We start from the raw sequence: 20,982 nt of genomic DNA on the forward strand, positions 1-20,982 counted from the left end.
GTGCCATAAGTCATCGTCCGAGGGGTCTTGCGGAAAACACTTCCGATAACTAAATGGCCAACCAGAACTCTCATCTCAAACAATTGACAGTTGCTTGTCAAATGCATGTGGAGTCATAGTTGTCATAGTTGTCACAGTTCCAAATGCTGTCCCTTTTAAATTAGTGCTCGATTCCGTGTTCCTAAGACCAGCTTCCTTGATCTTACATTGCCAGACATCTGTTTCATATTAGCCATAATATTGGGAAGAAAGAACAGACACAGGGGGTGTTAAGAGTCTTCATCCCGGCGAAATTAAAATACCGCTAATTTTATAGTAATTATGTGATATCTTCAAATAGATAAAAGATAATTGAAATATGGAACAAGAGTGCCCTAGACAATATTATTTTGCGTGAGGTACCGTTATCACAAGTCACCTAGTGGCTTTCCGTTTTCAGCTGTTTAGAAACGCGAAAATAAATGCCGATTTTCCAAATGGCTCGAAATCGAAAGCAGATAAGTGAGTCGTGATAACGGTTTCTCATGTAAAATAATATTGTCTAGGGCGCTCTTGTTCCACATTTTGATTATCTTTTTATCTATTTGAAGATATCACATAATTACTGTAAAATTAGCTGTATTTTAATTTCGCCGGGATGAAGACTCTTAAGACGTTGCAACTCCGCAAATGAAGTCAAAAGAGGGATGACGAGAAGAAAATATACTGTTGTAAAAATCAGCATGGGAAGTTGGAAGAAATTTGTCGAATTGCACTTCTGTTGAACAAACACACTCTAAATTATCATGCGTAGTTTTCGAGAAAAAAATAAATGCGCTACAGGCTTGTCATTCGTTGCCATAGTTTTGATTCTACTGAAACAAATTGTTTTATTTGTTTACAAAGTTACACTATTGTTGTTTATCATCTTCTAAGGGTGATATCCATACTCCTAACAGTGTTGCACATACAATCTGTAATTAAACTCCTTCTCACGAGTCTCGAAGGAACTAATTCAACCGTTCGCGATTTGAATTCGTTGGATTTGGGGTTTAGCGTTTTTTTTAGCACCAAACCTATATGAGATGTGGACCTAAAGCTTAACGCAGAACCCCAACCACATGAGCTACCGCCACGAATCGAATCCGGGTCTCCCGTGCCGAAGACGCGTACGCTAACTGTATATGCACGACGGAGCTACCCCAGCGATTACCGTTCTCATTATTGCTGATTCGCTACGTTGGAGTCTGATATTTCTTTTGTTGATGTAGCCCTCCTCAATCATCTTCACTACGCTGGTTTGATCGCTGGTTTGTTAACATCATCTCGTCTTCCCCAATAGTCACCTATCCAAGTACTGACCACACGGCACGCTGTTTGACTTCACTGACATCATAAGAATCGACAGACCAACGCTAATTTATAAACAGAGGAACAAGCATAATAGCAGGTCATATTAACGTAGACAGAATATTTGTTGGGTTGGCATTAGTAATAATGAATTTATTATTTGTTAAACTCTGTCAAGGATGTGCATTTTTTGACACCATTAAGAATTCAAGGTGCTTAATAACATGGAAATCTTAAATTGACGTATACAAGTGAACATGTATCATAAATCCACAATTATTCAGTTCTTGTGTACTTCGTATTCGTAATCGTAGTTCTTAACGTATTCTATTATACATTTCCTAACTTTTAGTTTTGCAAATACTTTATGAAACTAAGCGGACAAACTGGCTACTTTACCCATTGGTTAGTGGTTTTACCTAGCTATTAGGTAAATGTCTTAACACTGTACTTCTGGGTTCTTCGGGAAAGACTCATCCTTTTCGTATATATAAGCTAGAAATACTTTATAATCCGTGTCCTACCTCTTTGATTGTTCTATCTGTTTAAATCTTTTATCAGCAGCGAGGCTGTGTAGGACGAGATACCCAATTTAAAGTGAAACGTGGGTTCACTGTGGGTCGTTGGATTGTCTCTGGGACCTCATACATCAAAGTGCGCGCTCTATCCCCTAGACTAGGTATGAGGGGCTAATCACGGAATTCTGTTCTTTAGTTTTGAAAACAAGAAGTCCTAAACCACCAGAGACAGATGAATGTCATACGAGTCACTATTTTTGTCTACGTTCCAAATTATCCGTCACCATTTTGTCTAGATACTGAACTTCAGAAGTACTTACTATTGCCAACTTCATCTTATTTCTAAATGACCATAAACAAAGCCACGAGTATCCAAAGGACGCTCATCTGCTGCTGAGTTACTAAGACATGTACTTTTACACAAAAAATAGCTCATCGCTAGAAATATAGTTTTACTTTAAAGCAATAATATCAACCTAAGACACTATGAGTAGACAATAACGCAATCAGCCATACCAAATGAAATAATATAAATATTTGTGGAAGCATGCGCGATGATAGAATAAGAGAAGTAATTGGAAATAATCATAGTTGATGTTTTGTAAACCGAAAGGATATAAATAATTTTATTTATTGCCGTTTTGAAGTAAGAAGGAACAGAGAATATTTGGCTTTATGTATACCGGAAGGATAAAGATACTCTTGTTTATTGACGTTTAGAAATAAAAGGGAACAGAGCAGTTAATTTGTGAATAGCAAAAGGATATAAATAGTTTTGTTTGTTGCCGTTTAGAAGTAAAAGGGAACAGAGAGTAGTTTTGTTATTTGTATACCAGAAGGATATAAATACTTTTGTTTATTGACGTTTAGAAGTAAAAGGGAACAGAGCAGTTAATTTGTGAATAGCAGAAGGATATAAATAGTTTTGTTTATTGCCGTTTGGAACTAACAGGGAATAGAAAGTAGTTTTGTCTTTTGTATAGCGAAAGGATACAAATAGATTTGTTGATTATCGTTTAGAAGTAAGAAAGAAAAGAGTAGTTTATCTTTTGTAGAGCGGAAGAATATAAATACTAGCTGTGTTTATTATCGTTTAGAACTAAGAGGGAACAGAGCAGTTTATATTATGAATAGACACAAATAGTTTTGTCTATTGCCGTTTGGAACTAATAGGGAACAGAGAGTAGTTTAGTCTTTTGTATAGCGAAAGGTATAAATAGTTTTGTTTATTACCGTTTGGAAGTAAGAGAGACCAGAGAGTAGTTTTGTCTTTTGTATAGCGAAAGAATACAAATAGTTTTGTTTATTGCCATTTGGAACTAATAGGGAACAGAGAGTAGTTTAGTCTTTTGTATAGCGAAAGATATAAATAGTTTTGTTTATTACCGTTTGGAAGTAAGAGAGAGCAGAGAGTAGTTTTGTCTTTTGTATAGCGAAAGGATACAAATATTTTTTGTTTATTGCCGTTTGGAAGTAAGATTGAACAGAAAGTAGTTATCTTTCGTATAGCAGAAGGATACAATTTTTACATTGTCCTTTAGAAATAAGAAAACATAGAGAGTAGTAGCATATATATTTTTTAAAAAGAAGAGTTTTCTTTATATAACAATTTGCAACACTGTTTCACTTGATCTAATTTGGTTCTTCAGCACTTCGATTCGTTGTTGTTGGAATGATACCTATGGGTGTTTCTTCTCGTCGTGAAACAATTGAAGTACTTCCCTGAAGGCGATAACTAAAGGAATTTAGGAATAATAATATTGGGCTGACAGTTAGGACATGTTATGGTTATGGCAGTATAGAGATTTTTTTGCTTGTTTTCCTGCATGGAGGTGAAGTCAACGACTTGGACAAGACAAGAACTGTATTCCTAGTACCCATATTGTATGCAAACTGAACAACATACCACGACAAACAAGTATTGTTCCTACGTACTTGAACGTTACTTCTTAACTTGGGTATGATAAATTCTTATAGCTTTGAACCTATGTTTAATTAAAAGCGATTAATAGACTTTTTGCATTCAAAAAGGTTTGGAACAAAGTCAGGGATGGTATTTCCGTTGAATCCGTGCAGGTCAAAAGCCTCTGATTAATGCTTGAAACTTCTCTTCTTCTTCTTTTTCTTTTTTTTAACCAGTGTCGACAGAATGTTAACTGGAAAAACGTTGGCAACAAAAATGTTGAATGACAAAAACGTGTACGACAACAGTATCGACAAACAAGAACTAGTGAGTTGAACAGTTTTAGAATTAGCTTCTGGAATTTCCCTTCTCAAGAGTATGATTTTAACATTTTATTTCCAATTTATTTATTTATTTGTGAAGATAGTATGATTGAACCTCGAGTTTTATTTATTTATTTGAGCTTATTAGCTTTATTAGTTGTACACTGTCAGAACTAGTTAGTAATGGCTTAACGCCCTTTCTTTCGTACATCTACAATTAATTTATGTTCTTAAGTATATAAGATTATTTATGTGATCGAACTCCAAGTTATTATATTAGAGCAATATTAGAACAACTTGTAATGAAAATGAACATTTATTGCGCAAGCTATAAGAAATAGTAGAGCTTTAAAATCTGACTTGATCATTAACAAGATATATATTTATGAAGAATATAAAAGTAGTGTTAGGAAAGACGTAACAGAGTGAAGTGTTAAATAAACTTGCCAAAGGACAGAGAAAGTTCTAAAATAAAATTATGAAAATTAAGTGAAATAAAATCTTTAGGTTTTACGTCCCACGTGATGCCGGCTAGGCTAAAGGAGACGGTGATGACGAGAAATGAAGGAAATGGTGGAATGAAGAACGTGGGAGGAAACAGGAAAACCCCGAGAAAAACCACGCACACTGTTTGTTCACCACAAAGTTTACTTGGCGCAAGCTGGGATCGAACTAAGGACACATGCACCAGAGGTGAACTCCCTACCACTGAGCCACCGCGGCCCTAGTTAGTCTATATTTCATATTTTTATTTTTATTGAAATCAAATAACTCGTCGGGAAGAGAAACTGAGACAAATGTATATTTCCGGATGGGGTTTAGTTGATACAAATCCATATAGATATGGAATCATATACGTAGACTAAGTTTAATTACACCTCAAAATTGTGCCTCGCATTCTACCAGGACATGAAAAAGGATGCTGGAAAACAGGCCATAATTTTTGGTGAAACACTTGTGAAGTCATGCAAGACAAATGGACTTCTGTGGATCCTCTGGACTTTTCAGTATCCTGTATGTCAAAGGACTTAGGGCAAGAGGGTGTGACAACTGTGAAAGGACTCTGAAATGCTTTGATTTTGAGTTCAACGTCCCGTTCAGCAGCGAGGCTATATGAGACGTAGACCTACTGATTAACTTGGAATCCGAACCACATGAGCTCCAACCGGGAATCGAACCCGGGTTTCCCACGCCTCTGAAATGCTGCGAAAGAGGAATGGAACAAGATCTTCCCTCTCGTAGTTCTTTAACGAAGCCTTTTGCAATGGAAACTACGTTTCCAAATCATCATTAGGAATCAGGGGACATATCGAGCAACCGCCACATCTGGTACTATCATCATCATCATCATAGGTATTCTGCCATTATTGGCAGGTTATTTGCCGCAATTGAGAAGGTTACATGCTCCATGGTCTTCCGCTAACTTCTTTGTCTTTGATTTTTCTACTTTGATATCGTCCATTAAGTGTAGCCTCTTTCGCCTCCTCCTTCTCTTTCCTGCCACAATACCCTGTAGCACGCCCCTCATGATACAGTTTCTTCTTAGCCAATGTCCCAACCAGTTTCTCTTCCTCTTCTTAATAATATCTAAAATTGTTCTTTTCTCCTCCACCATTTCTAAGACCGTATGATTCGTTTTCCGCTCGATCCATCTAATTTTCTCCATTCTTCTCCACACCCACATTTCGAAAGCTTCCAGTCGTTTTTCTGCATTTTTGTGTAATATCCATGTTTCTACGCATACAGTATAATGCTCGCTGATCCTATGGATTTTCGTAATTAGTTGGTAAGTGAAATTTGGTCACATTTACGCGGAACAGTCTCTGTATATGAAATTTTCTGGGTACGTCCTAGGGGTAATACAAGGCCAGGCCTGGATCTAAGAAACTAAGTTTAGCCCAGAATTTCAGGAATTAAAGATACAATTATTTGGCATAATTTACAAAGATAATATAGAAGCATGACTTCTAGCATCCCGTCCTGGCTGTAAGCCCTTAACTTAAAAGCCCTTTATCTCTAGATTGATCCTCTCTGCAATGCATGTAACTCGCTTGTTAAACCATACATCATCGGTCAATTGTACAGTACAACTGCATTTTGTATGTTATTGCTTTGAGCTTCTTGAGTTGTAGCAGAATTCCATTCGCAACGGGAAGCTCAGTTACTTACATTAGTACGTAGTATATTTTATTTCTTTTTTCTTTAATTTTTCATTCCGAGAAGAGATCTGCAAAATGTAATATTTAGAAGGGAGGGAGGAAAATAAAAACAAAACAAAAATTAACCAAGTAGAGAGAGCAAAAGCTCGAGCCGACCTGCTTGGAATCATTACAAGCCAGCTGTATCCAACCTCCCGCTCGGCAACAACACTCTTGTTCACAAAAGGGCCAGTGTTCGCTGAAGAAGTTTGCCTCCAGGAGAATACCAAACGATGCTCTATATAAGGAAATCTGCCCTAAGGCCAACACCGTTGCTGTGCTATATGGGATGTATATACCTATACATATATATACGTTGTATTACATACATAGGCGCACGAGCAAGCTTTGCTAGCAGACCAAGGAGAAAATTTGTAGTTCTTGAATCCCAGGTTGCCAGGAGCATCTCAATAGAACTGTGTCTTTTACCGATAAATTTTCCATATTACTTGTAGTCTATAATGCGTGAAACTGAGATTCGATAGACCTCGTTTACTTCGTAACTTTGACCCAACATCATGGAATCATGTAAAAAGTGAAGTGTAAGGACTATATGCTTAAGAGTATTTTTTATTTTTACATGAAATTACTTAAAACATTTCAGGCGAAACATGATATTTTTCTGTAACCCAAAAGTAAGTGAGACCTTCCCGCTAGTTATCGCTAGCGCACGGATTCTTTATGCACGGGGTCCCGGGTTCGAATTCCAGCTCACACTGTGGGTCCACGTCTCGTGTAGCCTTCTTGCTGAAAAGGGACAGGAAACTCTAGCCAATCTAATTCAAAAGTGAGTAAGTTTGTGTCTTTTATTTTATATGCAGCACCGAGGTTAAGAATGACGGTACAAAAGTTGACAAAGTTCTGAACTTGAAACATCACATGGCGTGAAGTTGACTACAGGTTGAACATTCTTCATATTACGAAAGGCGCCCATGCGTAAGTGTATTGGAAGCAGGAAAATTAGGTGTAGAAAAATTCGGTGTGCGGAATACTAGGTGTAAAGAAAGATTCGTTATAGTAGACCCTAGGATCGATTAGAAACAACTTTGAGGATAAAGGAACGTATTAATTTTAGTTCAAACTTTGTATAGAACGTACTTTTAATGTCTACTATACGGAATTTAAACAACGCATTCGTGAAATAATTTGAATTCGAGATTTCGACCAATTTTAACATTTCATGACCCTTACATGACGAGAAATTTGTTTTTCGATGTCCGTTCGTGTAATTTAGCGAAACGACCATCGCTACCAATCGCCTTGAATTTGAAACTTAAATATTTATGCTGTTTTAGAGGTTATCTTCTAGAATTTTCTACTTCCAATAATAAATGTAGGTTACTGGAGGAGTAAAATTGAAAATTGCAGATTTTTTCAAAGAAAAAAAAAACATTTATAATAATGATTTGATTTCTGTTTTATAAATAAATATTTAAATCTAAATTTTTCAAAAACGACAGTTTTTAAAATTATTTAAGAATATACTTTGATCCCCCCCAATTCTCTCTCTCTCTCTCTCTTCTCCCTGAACAGATTTTTCTGATGGACAGCCTGTTGGAACACCATGCGACAAGTGCATTTCATTTCACTTAATGTTTCAAAAAACACGCGTGAATAGGGACCTAGAGTAAGAAAGGCGTTACAGAGCAGTGCCTACAGTAAGAAAGGAGAAAGAATAAGAAAAATGACATCAAGAAAAAACAGCGATCCTAACCAAAATCCCAAATAGCTTCGTCAACAAGGAATTTACTCTAGATTAAAAGCAAGATGTATATTTTACATGTGAAGGTCTGCTAACTATGGTAGTATTTCAAAATTGTTTTGTTGAGTAGATAAAAGAAAAAAAAAAAGATTCTTCCATTACCAAAAAAAAAAAACATCGTTCTTTCTCTTGTAGGAAAGCACCAGCAACCATTTCTTTCATAGAAGATTCCTCAACGGGATTAAAAAAAGAAAAGAAAAAAACTGCTTGTCGAAAAGGAAAGCGCGGAAATGGCTCAGGTTTTGTTATTTTGTAGGTAAGTAAATCCCTCAAGTTTTCTTGTTAAATAAAACTCTTGTCCTCCTGGAAAGAAATATGAAACTTAAAACCGATTGGAGGAGAGGAGGGATTAAAGGGGAAAAAAGTAAAGGCTACCAGTAAGCTCTTTTCTTCAATTGTTCGTATTTCAAGAAGACAAAGCAACAAGAAGAAATGGTGATAATAATTAGAGACCGGTTGTTAGGTAAAATGTCTATACTTTAATATTAAAGATATGCTCAAAAATAACGTTTCAAAGTTTATATGAGTGTTATAGTTTCCATTTAAGCCAATTTTATTTGGCCTATTTTGCCCATTTTGCCTAAATAATTGCTTTAGTGCCTAATGTTGCCTATTCTATGCATTTTCTTCAAAATAATTCTTTATTGGGGAAAATATATGTATACAATTTACTATTTTAAAAAATGATTCTGCTTCTTCCGAGAAGTATAAGTGTTGTTTGTAGTGACAAGATGTCGTAAAACTTTCGACTGTTGTGTGTATTGATAAGTGTATAAAATTTGAACTGTTATGTGTAATGATAAAGTGCTGTGGAGAATGCATTTACCAAATATACATGGAATACATGTCAAGCTTCGTTTTTATATATACAGCAGTGGTTGAAGTGAGACGGTATGTGGTGGTATGTCATACCGCCAATGTTTTTTTTTTTTTTTTTTTTTCGTAATGAAGAGTTTTACGGCCTCTGGTTTTTCAGTGATCAAGACATACCGTCACTGGAGAGTAGATGCTAAATACCTTTAATAAATCTATTTTTATACACAGTAATTGACGAATGGCTTTGCAGGTAGAAAGAACTTCTTTCTCATGTAGAAATAATTTGTAAGTTGACAACACTGACGTTTTTGTTATATTTTTCCTACCATTTGTTTTTAAAATGAGATGTCTTCAAAGAAGTTCATCTAGTTTATATTTTGATGTGCCATATTTGAATTGTTTCTTTCTTATGTATGTGTGTGTCTTCTTGCCTTAATGCATATAAATGTCATATTTTGAGCATGGGTGAAGTTAGAGGTTATCTGCTATCAGGGGCGGATCTTGCGAGGTGTTGGAATACCCCTCAGTCGGAGTCGAGTGGGGAGTCCGGCAGTTTTCCACAGAAAATTAATATAAAAACTCATTTTTTTAAAAGCATTTTCGTGTATAATTCTGTATAATACAACATAAGGGAATGTTTTTAATGTTTTTTCAGAGAGTTGTTGGCGGGGAAACAAAGTTTCTCTATGTTCTTCCCTCCTGTAACTACAGAGAAATTCTCCAGTGGTTTTTAGTCATTATGTAAATAGAAATGCAATTTTTCATGGAACATACCCTCACTGTATTTCAACATTTAGATAGCCGGTATGTCGAGTCAAAATCAAAATAAAACATAACACCTCTGCTTTTTCCACTTCAAACACTGATATACAGTGAAAGAAGATATTAACAGGCATGTATGTTTCTATATTCTTTGAACATTATCTATGACTTGAATTTATTTTTTAATTGTATGGAGTATGTATCTTCATTATTTCGAGTTACATTTTAGTGCCTATTTTACTGCCCATTTTTTAAATTTTAAGTGCCTATTTGCCTATTTTACAGGTTTTTAATGCCTAAACATCCGGTCTTTAAAAATAATGAATGAAATCCTGAAATCAATAAAGTGGAGGAAACGGGAGCACACTGAGAAAACCCAAGCACGCGGTATTTGTCTAGCACAAAACCCACTTGATAGTGATAATTCCTACGTTTACTACATTCTACCATGCCTGAACCGGAAGAAAATAACTTTCCATATGGAGTAGTATGGGGCCGTATAATTAATTTATTTTAATAAGCATATATATAATAGAAATAAATATAATAGAAATATAATATAATATAATAAGCATATATATATATATATATATATATATATATATATATATATATATATATATATATATATCGCTTTCCTACGTATTAAAAATTGCTACTTAATTTTTTTCCTGGACTTAGGCAACAAGCTGGATACGCAGTGGCGGATATACAAGGTAAAAACTAGGGGGGGCAGCCAAAACCCAAGCTATGATAGGTATATATCCGAAAATGGCGATGTATCGTTCTCCCCCGGGGACACCATCCAGAGACCAGTCTCCAATCAACCCTGCAATACGACTTACAAGAGCAGAAGAAAATGAACAAAGAAAAAGAGCACGAGAGGAGTCTACAGCACTAGAAGAGCCAACTAAGGGAAAGACAACCGAGGATTTGGAATTCGACACAATGGGACAGCTAGACCAAGAAATGAATTACATAGAAAACTTATTGGACTGGAAAAAGATAGGGAAGTCCCACCTCGAAAAATTAAAAAAGAGAGCGGTAGTCTGGGTCAAGGATAGGGCCCAGTTACTTGGAAGGCTAGACCAAATGGAGAAAATAAATGTAAAGCTTCAAGAAAAATACGACAACCTTCAAAAAGAAAAATTAATAACAGAAATGGAAATGATGTCGGGACAAAAAGGTGGTCGCATCGAAGACAAAAAGCAAATGGAAGAATTAAGGCAAAGGAATACAAAACTAGAGAAAGAAATATAGGAATTAAAGGATGAGAAGGCAGAAATTAAAAACGACAGAGACAGACAATATAAACGGCTTGAAACAGAAATCCAAGAAATAACGGAAAGTAGAAACGAGCTAAAGAAACAATTACAAGAAAAAACGAAACAAGTACACAAACTGCAGGATGAATACAAATATCTGGAGAAAAAATACGAGCAAGTAAAGGAGGAGTTAATACAGACACAACAATCTTTTGGCAGAGAGGAGATAGCATGGGAGAAACAGAAAAATATCTACAGGGACAAGATTGAAGAATTAAGAAACAAACAGGGAACCGACACAGACGCAGTAATACACGAAATACAGGCACTAACAAAAAAGATTGAAGAAAAGCAGGAAAAGATGGAAACAGATGAGGGACAAACGTGGTCGGAAGTAGTGAGAGGGAGAAAAGTAACAGAGAAAGAAAAGAAAATCCTAGAAGTAACAGCTAAAACCAAACCTACCTTAATATTTAGACCCAACGAAGGGGAGACAGTTAAACAAACTGTTCAAAGACTAACAGAAACAATAGATCCAAGGAAGGAAAAGTTAAAAATAACTGGCATGCGTACGACAAAGGATATTGTGGTATTGGAAACCGCAACAAAAGAAGACCTAAACAGGATAAAGGATAAAGAACAAATAAAAAGAGATTTCAAGTTTGAGGAAAGTAGGAAACGAAACCCATTGATGATAGTGTATGGCGTACCGGCTGAAATAAAAGACAACGACCTCATAGAAGCTATCATCCAACAGAACTTTGAGGAGGAAGAATTAGCGGAAGCCCAGAACATAAAGGCAAGATTTAGAGCTGGTAAGAGAGGGCAAAAGAAATGCCACCTGGTTATAGAGGTCACACCAAACATAAGGAAAATGTTGATTAATAAAGATCGCATATATATCGATTATGAATCACATAAAGTTAAAGATTTCATTGTGGTACCACAATGTTACACGTGCCAAGAATTTGGCCACATCACGAAATATTGCGAAAGCAAGGACAAAGTACGATGCAGATTTGCGGATCCCTTCGCCACAAAAGTGAAGACTGTGAAGATAAAGGCAAAAAGGTATGCATTCCATGTAAACTCAGACACAAAATATGCCAAACTCCAAATACGGAAGAATGTGTTTCATATCGGGTAGCGCGTGAAAGGATAATCAGTAAAATAAATTATGGATAAAGGACACAAAGAAGTATGCAAGAAAAAGAAAAACAAATCACCAAGCAAGGCCAAAAGGGACAAAAAACGTTTGGAGGAATTTTTGGATAGAAAAAGAAGAGCTATGGTATCTACAAAGGATAAATGTATACAAACTGAAATAGAAAAAGATAATAATACTATTAAGAAACCACCTGACATATATTGGAAGAAAAAAGACAAAGGAACTATTCCAGATCCAGCAGCAGAAGAAAAAACAACACTTAAGATAAATTTTGTAAATGGCGAGCAGAAATATCTATTTCCAATCAAAGAAGAACCAATTCAAGATAACAAAATTACATCAACTCAATCTCCGGAAGAAGCAGAAAATACGAAACCAATTTTGATGGAACCAAGACAATTATATGATAATATGAGCCATCAATATAGATTAGCCAAATTGGAGGACAAGAACATTCTTAGTGTGGCATTTCGACAAGTAATTAGAGATCTACATGACAAGGGACGGACGATAACATACCCTACGCTAGAAGAAATCGATAGAATAGAACTGAGAACATACGATCTTCCCGCTAATGGATGGGAGTTAGTAGATCTAATAAATGAAGTATATGAGAGAAGAGGTATACACTGGGAATTAGAGAACGTATACAAACAGATGGTGAACGCCCACGGCAGAATTTGTTTCGACTACAGCAAAACTGGTATGGACGCCTTTGTATATACCAAACATGCTTAACAGCTTACTAACATTAAAAATTGCACAAAACAACTCGCATAGGTCGAAACTCGCGACAATGGAAGCAAGAAGATTTGTGGAAACAACAAATATCGATTTAATCGCTCTACAAGAACCATATACTTATAATAACAGATTAGTAGCTTTCCCAGCATCAGCGAGAATAATTTATGGTGGTGAGGCCTCCCTAGCAGTGATTGTGGTCATGAACAAAAATCTAGAAGTATTAAAAATCTCACAATACTGTGATAATTGGACTGTATGTGTTGAAATTACACAAGGAACTGATTCAATCTGGCTAATCAATTCTTATTTTCAATATAGTAAGGAAATTAAACCATTTCTAAATAAACTACAGCAAATAATCAGACAAAACCCTGGGAAAAAGATCATAATAATGTTAGATTCAAACGCCAAGAACATAGCCTGGGGTTCACCATATACCGATCAAAGAGGAGAGGAATTGGGAGATTTTATCATGCAAAACGATCTTGCAATTATAAATAATGGAAACAAGCCAACCTTCGTAGGATCAAGAGGTGAATCATTTATAGACATAACAATCAGCACAATAAACATTATGGACAAAATAGAAAATTGGATGGTTCACGATAAACAAACTACCAGTGACCACGAAGTCATAACCTTCGACGTAAAAATGGATAAAGGAAGGAATAAAGAAAGATTAAATATAAAGAAAATAGATTGGGAAGTTTCTAAAGACAAGCTAGACCTCCCCCAATTAGAACAAACAGAAGATGCTAACAATATGGTAATAAAGGTAGAAGAAGCCACAATAACCGCGATAAGAGAATCCACTCCGAAATTAGGGCAAAATGTAGGATACGGTGGCTTTTGGAAACCAAAATTGGAAAGATTAAAAAAATTGGTAAAAGCAAGAAGAAAAAGTTATCAGGCAACCCTAGAACCGAGGCTCAAAAATATTAGGCTCCAAAATTATAGAAAGGTAAAGGATGAATATGAACAGGCGGTATTACTGGAGAAAAAACGAAGTTGGGAATTGTTTCTGGCGGAAAACATAGAAATGGATCCTTGGGGTTTTCCATATAAATTAATTATGCAAAAGATTAATCCTACAACATTATGCACAATTAAAAATGCAGATGGAACGTATACAAAAACAAGAGAAGAAACACTAGACAAATTAATGCAGAAATTTTTTCCTAAGGATACGGTGGAAGATGATACAATGGGACAGATGCAGCTAAGAAGAAATCATGCAAGAGAAGCAACAGTAGTAGATGTGGACGACTCCGAATTGGTATCAAATGATGAAGTAGAAAAAATTATAAAGAAACTAAAAACAGGTAAGGCCCCAGGCCTCGATGAAATAACAAATGAAATATATAAAAGGAATAAAGATATATGGGTCCCTTACTTAACAAGACTCTACAACATATTGTTAAAGAAACAAACATTCCCAAATGAATGGAAAATTTCGAAGTTAATTATACTACTTAAGAGCCTGGACAGAGACCCCTTAGAAATTGGTGCCTACAGACCAATATGTTTACTAAAGAACATAAGCAAAATTTATGAGAGAGTTATAGCTAATAGGATAAAGAAGTATAGAAATACACAGAATGACACCTTACAATATGGTTTTAGAGCGGGAAGATCGACTGAGGATGCACTGAATGTTTTTAAAGAACAAATACAAAATAGTAGCTACCAAAAGAAATATGCTCTAGCGTTGTTTGTTGACATTGAGGGAGCATTCGATAATCTATGGATACCAGCGTTATTAGAGAATTTGAAGAAATTAAGGCTTCCACAATATCTGCAAAACGCAATAAAAGATTATTTCCAACACAGAAAAATAGTTATACAAACAGAAATGGGAGATAAAGAAATACAAAATGAAAAGGGCTGTCCACAAGGTTCAATCTTGGGACCCCTGATGTGGGATATACAACTACAGCCTTGCCTGGAGAAAATGGCAAAGAATGAGTCAATAGATAGAATCATAGCCTTTGCTGATGATATTGTAATAATAACCTCGGCAAATTCCAGAAGAGAAATAGAAACAAAAACTAACCAAGTAGTGGAAAGTCTATATAACTGGTGCTCTGAAAATAAATTAAAGCTATCAGCGAAAAAAACTAAGTTTATGCTTTTTGGAACCAAATTAACTAGGGAACCACAAATAAAAATATTAAATCAAAAAATAAAAAGAGTAACAGAATTTAAATACTTAGGCGTAACAATAGATGAAAATTTAAACTTTGAGAAACATGTACAATATATAGTTGAAAAAAGTAATAAAATTGCCAACAAACTAATGACAACTGGCAAAAATACATACAAGTTACCAAATAAAATATTAAAGCTATACCATGATACAATACTATGTGCGACTATGGCATACGCTTCAAGTCTATGGGTACATCGAATTTTCGAGAACAAAAAAATTAGAGATTCCATAAATAGACCTCAAAGAAATTTACTTATAAGACTAAGTGGAGCCTTTAACACAGTGCCAAATGAAGCATTATGTATACTACTACATATAAAACCACTACATCTGGTAATACTACAAAGAGCAGCATTCTACTGGCTAAAAAAGAAAGAAAACGAAAAGCTAATAGATCTTCTTGGCAAGGCAGTAACAACAAAGAAGGAGATCGAAGAAACTATAGAAGAAATATGGAACTTAGAATGGACAAACTCAAACAAATCAAGAAGATTATGGGATATTATTCCAACAATTAATAAAAGGAAAAAGTTAAAACATCTAGATCCAAGTCCAGGTGTCATTCACTTTCTAAGTGGGCACGGCCCCTATGAAACTTACCTGTATAGAATAAAGGCCAAAGAAAATACAATTTGTGAATGCGACGAAATTGGAACACCAGAGCACCACATCTTTTGGTGCCCTCTGACAGAAGATGTAATACCAGAGAGGGAAAATATCAGACGTAAAAATCTAATACAAATAATCGAAAACGAAAATGATTTTAACATCTTAAAGCGAATAGCAAACAGCTATTCTGAAATAAGAAGAAGAACTTATTACAATGAAAACGAATAAGCATTGCATAAATGTAAATAGAATTAGAGTGGATGTGTCTTTGAGTGTTTTGAATGAATGAAATCTTCCGGACCGAAGAAAATCTTCAGGATGGCACTGGTATTCCGTGCCCCCCGGGGGAGAGGAGCGAGTGGATCATCGCATCCCCGGTTTACACCGGATGGAACTCCGGACGCGTATGGTCTTGTGTGTGTGCGTCGCATGTGTGCTTTTGTGTTCGTGGTCTCCGGGTTTTCGGTTTTCGGGTTTTTGGGTGTACCTCATTGCGTCATGGACGATAAGTGAAGAGGAGTGTCTCAGAGATAGTGAACTTAGTGACCGCTTCAGTCGATCTCGGCCGAAATGACGGTCCCAGCCTGGGTGTGCGGGCGGAAGGACACAACGGACCAGGATCCACACTAAGTGCTCTGAGTGGGTCCTGGACCTCAAGTCAGCACATACAGGACTGTGATATGACATGGACACGAAACTGGGAACACTCACAGAACACTACATGAATAATTATTAAATTTATGTCATATAAGAGTGGAAGTTATTAGTGAAGTGAAATGTTAGTGTAAATGTGTTCCGTGTCCACAGGAGAGAACCAATCATACAGTGAAAAACCATAGTGATCTGTTTTGCTGTGAAAAGTGAAGAGAAGTGCAGTTTGATAAATAATCATACAGCATACGGGAGAGGAACCATTGTCATACGGTGAAAACCGAAGAAAGAAGATGAAGCAACACATTATTAAATAAAACTTAACTAAATAATATAACAACTTAAACAATTAATAAAGTAAATATAAAATTAATTAAACAATATCATTAACCACTCATGTGGAATAACAAGAGGGGAAAAAGGATAAATAGTAGCCTAATTAATAAATGTATTAATACATGATAATAAATAATATAATAAACCATTAAACAAGAATAGGAAACCATATTACATTTTTAAAAAATAAAAATTAGAAACTAGGTAACTAAAAAACATAATAAGACTATAATCTTTAAAAAAAATCTTAATAATTAAGAAAAGAAATCAATCAGTAGGAATTAAATGGTTAAGAACTATAGGGAAATAATATATAAAAATAAACAAATAACAGCAAAATAGAAGAGTAGATTAGTTAGATAATATAGATAGATAAGTAGATAAGAACTAATAACAATAGAATATATATTTAAGTATTTTATATCGTATTCCATACTATTACAGTTGTTGGATCAGGAATTGAAATACTAAGTAGTATAGTTCAGGATAGGTGCAGATAGATTTAAGCTGAGTAGCACTTTGCAAGAAAATTGTTGTTATTTTTTTTCTCATAGTTTATTCTTGTTGTTCTTTGTTTTTTGTTTGTTTTGTTCTTGTGCTGTGGTTTTTTTTTTGTTCTTTCCTTTTTCCCTTTTCCTTTTCACCTTTTTTCTTTCAAACATGGATACCCAATAAAGATAAGAAAATAAATAAATGGCAATGATGATAACTCGTTCCGGTCAAAAGTTTCAGATGCCGGATCTGAAAGACGGGCCTGAGCCAAAAAAAAAAAAAAAAAAAAAAATATCCTGAGTTTCCGAATAACTTTCAAAATATATAAATAGTAGCTTCAATTATTTTCGTCACCCAAAGAACTGGGGGCCTAGGACCCACTGACTCTGGGTTATATCCGCCACTGTGGATACGGTTTTCAGACTTATGGTTGTTCAGGTTCTAGTGGAGCATAACGCAAAACCCGTACGATTTTATCACAGTACCGTTTAGCGGTCGGAAGATGAGCTTCCCAGCATTGTAACTTTTCAACATTGAAGGTATCGTTCAGAACTATTAAAAAATAGTATATTAAATACATGGTTGACAATTCGATGTATGAAAAATATGTCCCTTTATATCTTAAATATCCTAGATCAATAAAATGTTGCTTGTCTAGCAAGGAAATTCAGCAGGAAACTTGAAACTGGGTTATGTATGTTACCTTTACCATACTTGTGCAATAAAGTAACGTTATTTCAATTACGCAAAACTCAATATATCGTAGAAAATTCACATTTTCCACGATTCGATATTTTCCAATGTTTTGTACTTTGATACATAACTACAGTATTTTTAAATATATATGAGCAATGGCAGATCCAGGATATGATCAAGGGACTAAACCATAGTTTGCTGCTTTATCCAGTGTAAAGCAGGATTGAAGCTCATTTTATCCAGTGTATACCTGAGCGTCAAGGGGGGCTATGCCCCTATAGCCCCCCTTAGATCCGCGCCTGTATATGAGTACTGTAAGTAAGCGTTATTGAACTTTATAAAAAAATATAGTGCTGTACAGTAGTCTACTTACTTTGTAAGTGTTTCCAGGGACGAAGTGTAGATGGTGCCACCAACGTCTATATGGACGGGTGCTGTATACCGAGATGCAGCGGCGACGCAAGGAATTCCTGTGATTTTGTGATTGTAATTGAGCGCAGGTGGCGTTGGGGATGAGGAATTCGACATTGGTGATGTGGCCGGCGAAATACTTGGTGATAATAACCTAGAAGAGAAGAAATAATAATACTAATAGCATAGAAGCTTTTTCTCTTAAGAATCACAGTATATTAACAATAAAATACAAGGATGAATCATGGCTTGCAATATTCTGGTACACCTGTATTTATTACAGACAATGAATTAACAGATTAACATTTAAGTGTAGCCTCTCGTGTTGGCCTGTCTGCAGCCTAATGTTGCCACAGTCCTAGCTCTGAAGTGGGCTGAAAAATAGTACCAAATTGAAACAAAAAGGGCTGAGTTTCATACCAGTGTAATACATGGCTCTATAACACGAAAGTAAAAGAGATAAAGTTCTAGAACATCCCCAACTTCCAAGAGTCCAAATCAACGCGTCGATATAGATCTATAAAACGCAGAAATGTTCGGGTATCTTTATATTCGTCAATATGGCGTCACTAGTAAACAGCTTAGTCCGGTTAACGAGCAAATACGTCAATTATTTTTGTGCTATTATCGTTTTGGTGCAGTAGCGTAGCTAAAATTCTTTTCAGGGGGGCCAACAAAGGGCCCAAGAAAATTTTGAGGGGCCATCTTCAATGAACGAAAAACTTGATTCACATAAATTTATATATATATATATATATATATATATATATATTGCTACTTTATTCAGTGGAAGACTGTGAACCATGGAAGCATGGCAAGTGGTCTGCCAATAATGGCAGAATATCTGTGATGATGACGATGATGACAGAATTAAAGGTTAGAACGATGGCAATAATTTTCAGCTGTTCAAGGTACACCCAAAAGAAGAAAGCCTTGTTTATTAAAGTTTAACGCTCCTATTCAGCACTGAGGCTATTGGACGTATAGTCCTACAAGTTTTAAATTGGAATCCAAACCACCGTGGTGTATTAACATTTTAATGCTCTAATCGGAAATCGAATCCGAGATCACGTTCTCACAATAAGCAAGGAGTATATTTTTGCATTAAAAAAACAATCAAAACAATATATACTTCCCAAGAATATTTCTGCCTACGCCACTGGCTACTACTACTACTAATTTCCATCTTTTTTCTTGCCTTTCTTCTTTTAATATTCTGACACCAAAAATACAAAAGAACAGTAAAATGCCAGCAGAAACGAATATATTTCATGTCTCGCGTGCCTTCTATACTTCAGAAACACGTTTACGTATCTATTTATTTTTCTTTCTTTCTTTTTCTTTGTTTTTTTTAAAGGTCATCTTGTAAAAGGGTAGGTCATTGCGTGTTCGAACCACTTGAGAAGAAAGATTCCCTTAATGGGTATGTAATTTGTGTGATATGTGTAAGAAAACAAGTGAGAACATTAAAATAAATGATAATACTAGAGAAAAAAAGAAAAAGTGGAAAGAGGAACAGTGAAGTTGAAGTAATTTACTGGAAAATAAATGTTTTTTTTTTTTTTTTTTTTAGAAAGAAAAGAACGAAAAGCGCGCGAAAATTGTAAACCCAAGTTAGCTAAAAGTTTTTCTTTTCTTCTTCTTCTTTTTTTTAATTTTGAATGAAGAATATAACATGATTTTATGCTTTGATAGCAATAAAAGGGCGTGGTTTAGCCATATAGTGTGAGTGTGAAGAAACGAAAACAAAAACAGTATAAGAAAAAATCCTAGTGAAACGTGCTGGATGCATCATTTTCTTTTATTAAAGCGTATAAAAGAGAAAGGTATGAATTAGTCTTCCTGCTTCTCGTCTTGGAACGTGATAGCTGCTATAAATCTCTCACTCACCTGTCTTAATTTTGTGATTCACCTTTTCCGAACCTTACCTACCTAACTATAACAATCATTTACTTAACTACTTGCCATGCTTTGACTTAACTTATGCGTAGTATATATATATCCCATCAGTTTTGCGCTGAATGGAGCAGGTCCATTTTACGGGAGCAGCACTTATGTAAAGTAATTAGTGATCGCAAGACGATAATTAGAGTGCAAAATCTTCTTCTCGCTCTTTCTCTTTCTTTCTCATTCGTGATACATAAAAATATTGTTTTTCTTCTTTTGTATGGTTCATGGGCTTCCGCTACTATTCATTAAAAAAAGTAAGATATTATTTGGAAGGAACGAAGGAAAAAATGGATCGGAAGCTGATAAAATATGAATGGATTTTTCCTTGTATAGAAACCGGTTATTTTACCATTCATTGTCTGAAAAGGGCGGATTATGTTCAAATGTCCTAAAAAATATAAGCATAAGTCCTAAATTTTGGTTTTTCTGCAGTTTAGGACTTGTAGTACGTCTAGATAATTTTTAGAACTTCTGCTCCTAAATGATTTTCGGGAATTACTAGCTGAACCTGCCTTATTCACACAACGCACAGTTCTAATACAGTGAAATCTCCTTTAATAGACACCTCTATAATACGGACAACTTTTTTGGCCCGGTAAAAATATACGTTCTCTTACGGAACAAAACTCTCCCTTTTTCAGACACTCTCAGATACGGACGCGGACAGTCTTTTTTTTTTCAAACGTTTCAATAACCTCTTCATAACGGACAGAAATTATTCTCGGTTCTGCGATATATTACAGTAGACAGAAAATTCTTTTCCCACAAGTAACTGCCGAGAAGTTTAATGTTGGAAAGATTCAAAATAGTTCCATTCTATGCTCTTATTATGCTATTTTT

General features: G+C 35.3%; 1 protein-coding gene across 1 annotated transcript in view; it reads right to left on the reverse strand.

Moving 5' to 3' along the window:
* The window catches only part of twz (BTB/POZ domain-containing protein twz), a 209,404-nt gene that overhangs the window by 45,336 nt on the left and 143,086 nt on the right, over nucleotides 1-20,982 (reverse strand). Inside the window, exon 3 of the mRNA XM_081764526.1 lies at nucleotides 18,155-18,346. Coding sequence (XP_081620652.1) covers nucleotides 18,155-18,346 — 192 coding nt within the window. The remainder of the gene's footprint in view (nucleotides 1-18,154; nucleotides 18,347-20,982) is intronic.

Source organism: Thermobia domestica, chromosome 7 (assembly GCF_964235325.1).
Source record: "Thermobia domestica chromosome 7, izTheDome1.hap1.1, whole genome shotgun sequence".
In the NCBI taxonomy this organism is placed as follows: Eukaryota; Metazoa; Arthropoda; class Insecta; order Zygentoma; family Lepismatidae; genus Thermobia; species Thermobia domestica.